Source organism: Lycium barbarum, chromosome 7, assembly GCF_019175385.1.
Source record: "Lycium barbarum isolate Lr01 chromosome 7, ASM1917538v2, whole genome shotgun sequence".
In the NCBI taxonomy this organism is placed as follows: Eukaryota; Viridiplantae; Streptophyta; class Magnoliopsida; order Solanales; family Solanaceae; genus Lycium; species Lycium barbarum.
Genome location: NC_083343.1, coordinates 47,293,460 through 47,303,638, shown reverse-complemented (window position 1 = coordinate 47,303,638; position 10,179 = coordinate 47,293,460). Strand labels below are relative to the sequence as shown.

The 10,179-nt window shown below is 40.8% G+C and overlaps 1 protein-coding gene across 1 annotated transcript; it reads left to right on the top strand.

Annotated features, from left to right (window-relative positions):
- The first annotated feature begins 9,237 nt into the window (after nt 1-9,237).
- On the top strand, nt 9,238-9,846 carry LOC132601484 (uncharacterized). Its single transcript, XM_060314566.1, has one exon. The coding sequence runs from the start codon at nt 9,238-9,240 to the stop codon at nt 9,844-9,846; it is 609 nt and encodes a 202-aa protein (XP_060170549.1).
- Nucleotides 9,847-10,179: the final 333 nt, after the last annotated feature.

The following is a 10,179-nucleotide window of genomic DNA, read 5'->3' as shown; positions in this document are numbered from 1 at the left end:
TTCTCAATATGATAAACAACACTCATCATTCGTTTACAATATCCATATTTCACAATTTGTCTTCAATTTCTCCATAATCATGGCAATGGTTCATCGTTGCATTTTTCTCACATAGGATACTTATTCCGTGTTCTAAATGTCATTCATAACATTTTCATATTCACAAATTATCAATGATCATGGCTCAATTCAAACCTTTACTCAACAGTGCTACAATTCACACTTTCATGACCCATTTCTTACATCCTTCTATAATCCAAGTGTTTCAACTCTTCCATGCCCTAAATAACATGTAAATGCCAAAAAACTTACCTTAGATGTTGTAGGAACAAGCCTTGAGTGGTATTACACTTCCTGCACCAAAACCCTAGTTTACTTCTCTTGAAATTTCTTAACTTGGATGAACTTTGATGAGTTTCATACACTTGATTCACTTGGATTCTTGATATTGATCTTTGATTTCCTTTGTTTTCTTGTAGATGAAGAGTATAGAACATTCTAGAGGTTTCTAGAGAGAAGTCACGTGGAAATGAAATGAATTAATGAGCCTGGGTCTCCTTTTTAATGACATAAAATCTGATCCAAAATGAACAGTAGTTGAAGTGCACAGTGGTCGTAAACCCAGTTTACGGTCCGTATTCCAGTTTACGGTCCGTATTCAGCGGGCGTATTTAAGCATAATAGAACCAGAAAGGTAGGCTGAGGACATGGTGATTTACGAACTCAGTTTATGGGTCGTATTTCAGTTTACGGTCCGTATTTCAAGTCGTCCTTAACCATTCAAGCATTTGACAGAAAGTTGAAGTTTTGGAAGTTGAAATACGACATGGTAGTTTACGGTCCGTATACCACTTTACGGTTCGTATTTCCTCAACGAGACCTAAGTGCAAATCTGCAAATTTTCACAATTTCAGAACCTACAAATAGTCGTTGGGCTTATAACCTACCTCTTATTCCCATTGCCTTTGAAATCTTACTTAGGGTCGTCAAACGTCATTCCTTTCTGATTAAAACATCGCATACTCGTATTCTTCGTTAGTCTATTCATTGTACGTTCACGGGGAATTTCCGTGGTGTAACAGTTATTCCAAGATTGATCTCAGATCAGGCTATCATCAGTTAAAGGTTAAGGAAGTAGATATTCCGAACACCGCTTTCAGAACCCGTTTTGGCCATTTTGAATTTCTTTTTATGTCATTTGCATTGACAAATGCGCCAGCTGCTTTCATGGATCTTATGGATCTTATGAACAGGGTCTTCAAGCCTTATCTTGACTTATTCGTCATTGTCTTCATCGATGATATTTTGGTGTATTTCTGCAATGAGGTTGATCATGCAGAACATCTCGGAATAGTGTTGCAGACTCTTAAAGACCACGACTATTTGCAAAATTCTCAAAGTGTGAGTTTTGGCTTAAATCAGTGGCGTTCTTAGGCCATGTGATCTCAGGTGAAGGTGTTCAAGTTGATTCTCAGAAGATTGATGTCGTAAGGAGTTGGCCCAGACCCACCTCAGTTTCTGACATAAGATGTTTCTTGGGTATGGCAGACTATTATCGACGCTTCCTAAAAGGATTTTCTTCTATCTGTGCTCCGTTGACGACTCAGAAGAAAGTTAAGTTCCAATGGTCAGATGCTTGTGAGGGAAGCTTTGATGAGTTGAAGAAGAGAGTGACTTCTGCTCCAGTTTTGACGCTGCCAGAGGGAACTGAAGGGTTTGTGGTTTATTGTGATGCTTTGGGAGTTGGTCTCGGATGTTTCTTAATGCAGCATGGTAAAGTTGTAGCTTATGCATCCCGTCAGCTCAAGGTTCACGAAAATAATTATCCGACTCATGACCTAGAGTTGGCAACTGTAGTTTTTGTACTTAAGATATGGCGTCATTATTTGTATGGAGTGCATGTTGATATTTTCACAGATCATAAAAGCCTGCAGTATATCTTCAAGCAAAGGGAGCTGAATCTTAGGCAAAGGAGATGGCTCGAATTGCTTAAGGATTATGATGTGGATATTCTTTATCATCCGGGGAAAGCGAATGTTGTAGCTGATGCTCTTAGTCGGCGTTCCATGGGAAGTTTAGCCCACGTGGACGTGGATAAGAGAGTCATGACAAAGGAAGTTCACCGTTTGGCCAATCTTGGAGTTCGAATTTTGGACTCCGAGGATGGCGGTGTGGTTGTTCAGAATAGGGCTCTTTCCTCTTTAGTCGTTGAAGTCAAGGAGAAACAGTTTAATGATCCCTACTTGTTGCAGCTGAAAGAGGGTATTCACAATCATAATACAACGGCTTTTGAACAAGGGGGAGATGATGGTACCTTGAGGTACCGAGGTAGATTGTGTGTTCCAGATGTAGATGGGCTCAGAGAGCGAATCATGTCAGAAGCTTGCAATTCCAGGTATTCCATTCACCCAGGTTCCACTAAGATATATCATGATCTTAAGGAGATTTACTGGTGGAACGCTATGAAGAAGAATATGGCAGATTTTGTAGCCAAGTGTCCGAATTGTCAGCAAGTGAAAGTCGAACACCAGAGGCCTGGTGGCTTGGCTCAGAATATTGATATTCCTGTCTGGAAATGGGAAATGATCAATATGGATTTTGTATCAGGTCTACCTTGCTCAGCCAGGAGACATGACTCTATTTAGGTCATCGTTGACAGGCATACTAAGTCGGCATACTTTTTGCCAGTCAAGACCACAAATTCAACAGAAGATTATGCCAAGCTGTATGTTAATGAGATTGTCAGATTGCATGGGACACCAGTGTCCATTATTTCAGAAAGTGGTGCTCAGTTTACAGCGAACTTCTGGAAATCCTTTCAGAAAGGATTGGGTACCAAGGTGAACCTTAGCACAGCTTTTCATCCGCAGACAGATGGCTAGGCAGAGCGTACTATTCAGACTCTAGAGGACATGTTGAGACCATGCATCTTGGATTTTAAAGGTAATTGGGATGATCACTTGCCTCTTATAGAGTTTTCCTATAATAACAGTTATCATACTAGCATTGGGATGGTACCATTTGAAGCTCTATATGGGCGAAGCTGTAGATCACCAATTGGTTGGTTCGAAGTTGGTGAAGCAGAGTTGTTAGGACCAGATTTGGTTTATCAGGCTATAGAGAAAGTCAAGTTAATACATGAGCGTTTGAAAATGACTCAGAGTCGCCAGAAGTCTTATACAGATATGAGGCGAAGGGACTTAGAATTTTCAGTTGATGATTGGGTGTTCCTTAAAGTCTCACCCATGAAGGGTGTTATGAGATTAGGCAAGAAACGGAAGCTAAGTCCCAGATATATTGGACCTTATAGAATTCTACGAAAGGTCAGTCTAGTGGCTTATGAACTTGAGTTGCCACAAGATTTGGCTGCTGTACATCCCGTGTTTCATGTGTCCATGTTGAGGAAGTGTGTAGAAGACCCGTCATTGGTTGTTCCTGCTGATACTATAACAGTTAAGGATGGGTTGACTTATGAGGAGATCCCCGTAGCCATTCTTGACCATCAGGTTCGTAAGTTGAGAACTAAGGAAGTAGCCTCAATGAAAGTCTTGTGGAGGAGCCAGAAGGTTGAGGAAGCTACATGGAAAACCGAGGAGGATATGAAATCCATGTACCTATTTTTGTTTGAACAGCAAGCAGAGAACTCTCAAGGTAACTTTACATAGCCCATGTCATGTTATGTCTCATGTTTCACGCTCATGTCATGTATCCAGTGCTCATGTTTCATGTCTCATGCTTCAGTATCCATGTTTTCATGTAATCACATCCTTTGATGTCTCATGTTTCATGTCATGTTTTCTTCACATTCATGTATTCAAGCCATGCTCAGCCATATTCTTAACAATGACCCATCATTCGAGGACGAATGATCCTAAGGGGGAGATATTGTAACACCTCGTACCTTTAACGTAAGCTTTGACCATGATCCTAGGCTTAGAAAATCAGATAAAGAATGTGGGAATTGGAATTTTCCTGTTCAGTTGTAAGATGGGGGTTTACGCCCATGAACAGTGACCGTATTTCAGTATACGGGCCGTAATTCAAGTCATATACTGGTACCAAGGATTTCTGAGCATTCTGGAATTTGGCATTTGGATGTCAAATGGATAAATAAGGACCGTATTTAAAAAGATGGCACATATTTCAAAATGTAGTTGGAATTTGGGAAACCTTCCTTGATGAAAGTTGTAGAGCTTTGAAATACCTTTCCGACGGTATATTATGGGGGGTCAAACGGACATCTGTGCAAAGAGTTATGGACATTTTACTGAAGAGACGCAGTGCAGTCTGTATTTCAAAATACGGCCAGTATTTAACTGGGCGGAAATTTTAATTTTCTAGAACAGTATATATTCATCCGTATCAGTTCACAACACTATTTTTTCATTCCTTCAAGCCCTAGAACTACCTCCTACCCTCTTCCATCATCAAGAACACCAAGGTAAGCCTACTCTAATTATTCCAACTCAATTCTAACATATACTCTAATAATCTAAGCAAGAAATCGTTGTTTATAAACTAGGGTTTTCAGGAAAACCCATCTCAAGGTTCAAGAATTCAAGATTTTGGAAATCCTCTTCAAGTTAGAGTCTTTAAGTCAAGTTTGGAGCATTACCAGGTATGTAGGGTTGCTATCTACGTGTGGGAACATCATTGTTCTTCCCCACGCCTCTTAATCCATAAAGTATGAATCCTTATGAAAACTAGGGTTTCTATACTATGCTCATGATAACCCTAGGTCCATGTCCATGATTATATTTTGTATGAATTGTTGTTATTCTATCATTGTATTCTTAATAACTCCATATGATTATTGAGAATCAGTCTGTAATCCATGAAAACCCATATCTCGTATTCCATGGGTTCTTGCATGCATGTTTTTAAATAAAAATGATTATTTCATGACTATCCTACCTGTCTACAAGTTTTCATGAAATTATATTATATAATTACTTTCATGCTATGATACAAGATACATACATACTAAATATAAGTTATTTCATGAAACCATATTTACAAGTTATTTCATGAAACCATGTTTACAAGTTATTTCATGAAACAATGTTTACAAGTTATTTCGTGAAAGCATGATTACAAGACAAGAACAAGTTAATTCACGAAAATCATGGGCTTCTTAGCCAAATATATTATGTTCATGTTTTTGGGAGTTGCACGAATTACCGAGAAGGCTCAGATAGCCTGAAACTACGTAGCCACCGTAGGACAAGGATCGCTCAGCCGAGATAGGATGATACCTTAATTTTTCACTGAATGGATCTATCAGGCACGTTACCACCTTATACCCTGGCAAGGTATGAGGGCTCTACTGGTCCGGCGAGGTACCAGACTCCACGTACCCACGTGGTGATATCACATGTCGGTTTATGAAATACTCTCTCTACTTATCATGTTTTCCTTATATCATATATATATATATATATATATATATATATATATATATATATATATATATATATATATATACCCATGCTCATGCTCATGCTCATGTTTATGTCCAGGTTTTCAATTTCAGTTCTTATTATGTTATTCCATGTCCTATGTTATTTCTTTCAGTTGCTTTACATACCAGTACATTCAATGTGCTGATGTCCCCTTTTATTGCCCGGGGGCCTGCATTTCACAATACAGGTATGAATTTACAGGACGACACTTCTGCTCATTAGGATCTGCACGTACCAGCTTATTGGTGAGCCCCATCTCATTCGGGGTTTAGGCATTATTTTCCTTTATCTAGTTTTGCATCTAAAGGTACGCTGGGGGCCTTTTCCCAGCAAGTATGTTACGTTTTGTCAGTCTCATGTTAGAGGTTTCATAGACAAGACAAGTGTCATGTTAGACTTCCAGGGTTGGTTAGCCGGTTTGGCTGATTTATGATATTAGGCGCATTCATGACTTAATCAAGTATTTATATTTAATATTATGACTTACTATATTTTATAAAAGCTCATCATGTACTTCACGTTATATTTCTGCTCATATATGCCTCATAATGGTTCAGCAAGCCATGTGGTTCGCTCGGTCACATGTAGTCAGGCACCGAGTGTCATGTTACACCCAGGCCATGGTTCGGGGCGTGACATCAGTCACACTCTTGCCACCCCATTCATTTAGCGCTTCAGGTATCTTTAGGTGGCCCTTCTAAACAAGGTAGTTATAGATCAAGGTAGGCTTCTAAAGGCTCATTCTCTCGACCAGCCGACGGAGGTGGCCTCCGGTTCCTCAACCTCAGTGTTTCGGCCTCTGACACCTAGAGCTTGCTTTGTTTATGGTGATTCCGGACACATTGCAAGAGTGAACCCAATTGAGATAGGGTGGAACCCAACAGGGTTCCAGATTCCAGGCTCTAAGACTCTGACATGTTCTGGTAGCTAGGGTGGTTCTTTATGTAGAGACGGTGCTTCTACAGGCCATGGTGGTTCGCATTCCTCTAAGGGAAATTATCAGTTTGGTAGACGTTGTTCTCAGTCCCCCAGGGGAGGAGCTCGGTCCAACAAGAGCGTTCGTGGTGGTGCCTATTGTTACGCTTTTCCCAGTAGGCCAGAGGTTGAGGCATCTGTTGATGTGGTCACAAGTACCATTTTTGTTTGTCATCGGGCAGCGTCAGTTTTATTTGATCCAGGGTCTACTTTCTCTTATGTGTTTTCTTACCATTCTATTAGTTGGGATGTGACTTGTGACTGTCTTGATATGCCTATTCATGTGTCTACTCTGGTTGGAGATTTGGTAGCGGTTGATCAAGTCTATCGGTCTTGTTTAGTTACTTTTATGGGTTATGACACATGGGTCGACTTGGTGCTATTGGATATGGTAGATTTTGACATTATTTTGGGTATGAGTTAGTTGTCCCCTTACTATGCGATCTTTGACTGTCACGCCAAGATAGTCACCCTAGCCATGCCAGGTATTCCTAGACTTGAGTAGAGCGGTACTCCTAGTCCCACCCTGAAGAATATTATTTGTGTTGATTCTCCATCACTTAATTTTGTGCCTGTTGTGTGCGAGTTGACGGAGGTATTCCCTTCAGATTTGCCAAGTACGCCACCCGATCGCGACATTGATTTTTGCGTCGATCTAGAGCTAGGCACTCACCTTATTTCCATTCCGTCATAAAGGATGGCACCTGCCGAGTTGAGAGAGCTAAAGGAATAATTGCAGGATCTTTTGAGTAAGGGTTTCATCAGACCAAACGTCTCCGCTTGGGGCACCCCCGTGCTCTTTGTGAAGAAGAAAGATACGATGATACGGATGTTTATTGATTACCGCCAATTGAACAAGGTGACCATTTGAAATAAATATCCTATTCCCCGCATTGATGTCTTTTTCGACATACTTCAGGGTGCTTTTGTGTTTTCGGAGATTGATATGAGGTCAAGCTATCACCAGCCAAACACTCGGGCTGAGTATATTCCGAAGACGGTCGTTAGGAATCGTTGTGGTCATTATGAGTTTCTTGTCTTTTGGGCCTAAGAATGCTATGGCAGCTTTCATGGATTTGATGAATGGCATTTTCAAGCCATACTTGGATTCCTTCATCATAGTATTCATCGATGATATTTTGTTGTATTCGAAGAGTAAGGAAGAGCATGAGCGTGCTTTGAGGATTGTTCTTGGGTTATTGAAGGAAAAAAGCTTTATGCCAAGTTTTCTAAGTGTGAGTTTTGGCTTGAGTCAGTGGCATTCTTAGGCCATGTGGTGTCAATGGACGGGATTATGATTGATCCCAAAAAGATTGTGGTTGTCAGAGATTGGGTGAGGCCACTTCAATGACTGAGATTCATAGCTTTGTGGGTTTTGCTAGTTAATACCGTTGGTTTGTGAAAGGGTTTGCTTCTATTGATTTTCACCTGGCTCGATTGACTCAAAAGAGGATTTTTTTTTCTAGTGGTCAAAGGCACGTGAAGAGAGCTTCCAAAAGCTCAAGACCTTTTTTTACTACAACACCAATTTTGGCATTACCCGTGAAGAGTAAGGACTTCTCTGTTTATTGTGATGCATCTCGTGTTGGTTTGGGTGTCGTGTTGATGTAAGAGGGCAAGGTCATTGCCTATGCTTCTAAGTAGTTGAAGATTCATATGAAGAACTACCCTAGTCATGATTTGGAGTTCGCAGCGGTAGTCTTCGCTTTGAAGATTTGGAGGCATTATTTGTATGGGGTCTATTATGAGGTATTCACCGAGCACCGCAGTCTACAACATGTATTATGTTAGAGGGATCTCAATTCTAGAACTTATAGATTGATAGAGCTACCTAAGGATTATGATATCACCATTCTATACCATCCGAGAAAAGTTAATATATTAGCTGATTCATTGAGCCAAAAGGTAGTGAGTATGGGAAGTTTAGCTCGGTTGATTTCTTTGGCGCATCTTTTAGCCATGGAGATTCAGACTCTAGCTAACAGTATTGTGCGACTTGATATTTATGATGTGGCCAGGGTTCAGCATGTGTTGAGGCGAGGTCGTCTCTCTTGGAGTAAATTAGGGAACAACAGATGCCTACTTATGTAAGATTTGTGATAAGGTGTTGACTGGTGAGGCCAAGGAGACCATGCTTGATGAGGAGGGGGTCTTAAGGATCAAGGTACGCGTGTACCTTCCTCGCGTGGGTGGTATGATTCACTTGATTTTAGAGGAGGCTCATAGTTCCAGCATATTATTCATCCAGGTGCGACTAAGATATATCACGATTTGAGACATCACTACTGGTGGAGCAGGATGAAGAGAGAGATTACAGATTTCATTGCTCAGTGTTCGAATTACCAGCAAGTCAAGTACGAGCACTAAAGACCTAGTAGGGTGCTTCAGAGGATGCCCATTCTATAGTGGAAGTAGGAGAGGAATGCCGTGGATTTTATTGTGGGTCTACTGAAGACCTTGGGCAAGTTCGATTCAATTTGGGTTATTGTTGATCGATTGACTAAGTCTACTCATTTCATCCCAGTTCAGGATACTTATAATCTAGAGAAGTTGGCTAGTATTTACACCTGAGAGATAGTGTGATTGCACAGGGTTCCTATTTCCATTATTTCTGATCGAGGTACTCAGTTTACCTCTTATTTTTTGAAGACCTTGCAGGATGAGTTGGGTACCTCAAACTGATGGTCAGTCCGATAAGACTATTCAGGTACTAGAGGATATGTTGAGAGCTTGTGTTATTGAATTTGGTGGTCATTGGGACCAGTTCGCGTACAACAATAGCTACCATTCAAGTATAAATATGGCGCCGTTCGAAGCCTTATATGGTAGGAGGTGTCGTTCTCCTATTGGGTGGCTTGTTGATTTTAAGGTTCTACCTTGGGGTACAGATTTGCTGAGGGAGGCTTTGGATAAGGCGAAGCTTATTCAGGAAAAGCTTCTAGTAGCTCAGAGTAGACAAAAGATATATGCGGACCTGAAGGTTCGAGATTCAGAGTTTATGGAGGGTGAGCGGGTTCTTCTAAAGATTTCAGCCATGAAGGGTGTTATGCGATTTAGGAAGAGGGGAAAGTTGAGCTCGAGGTTTATTGGTCCATTCGAGATTATCCGTCATGTTGGTGTTGTTGATTATGATTTAGCCTTGCCACCAGGCCTGTCAGGTGATCATCCGGTATTCTACGTTTCAATGCTGAAGAGGTACCATTCAGATGGGTCTTATATCATTTGTTGGGATTCTATTTTGCTTGATGAAAATCTATTTTATGGGGAGGAGCCTATAGCAATTTTGGATAGGCAGGTGAGAAAGTTAAGTTCTAAGGAGATAGCTTCTATTAAAGTACAATGGAAGCACTGTCCTGTTGAGGAGGCCACATGGGAGACCGAATTCGATATGCATTCTGGATATCCTTAGTTGTTTGCTTACTCAGGTACTTTCCAGCATTTTTTCCTTGTCGCTCAGTGACAAGTGATTTTTAATTGTATCTGATGTTATGGTACTTTTGACCCATTTACCCCTGTTGACCCTTCGCTGAGCCCTATTAGTTTTATTTTGACCCCCAAGGATGGGTGGCACAGTTCCTGAAGTAGCCAAGCGAGTTTTAAAATAACTTATGTGAGATACAGCCTTAACACGAAAGCGATTGACCGATAGTTGACTTTTGGGTAAACAAACCTTTTTTGGAAATTCGTCGCTTCCGAGAGGTACGAATGGTCGACTATGACTTGTTGGGATGGTGAATTTAGT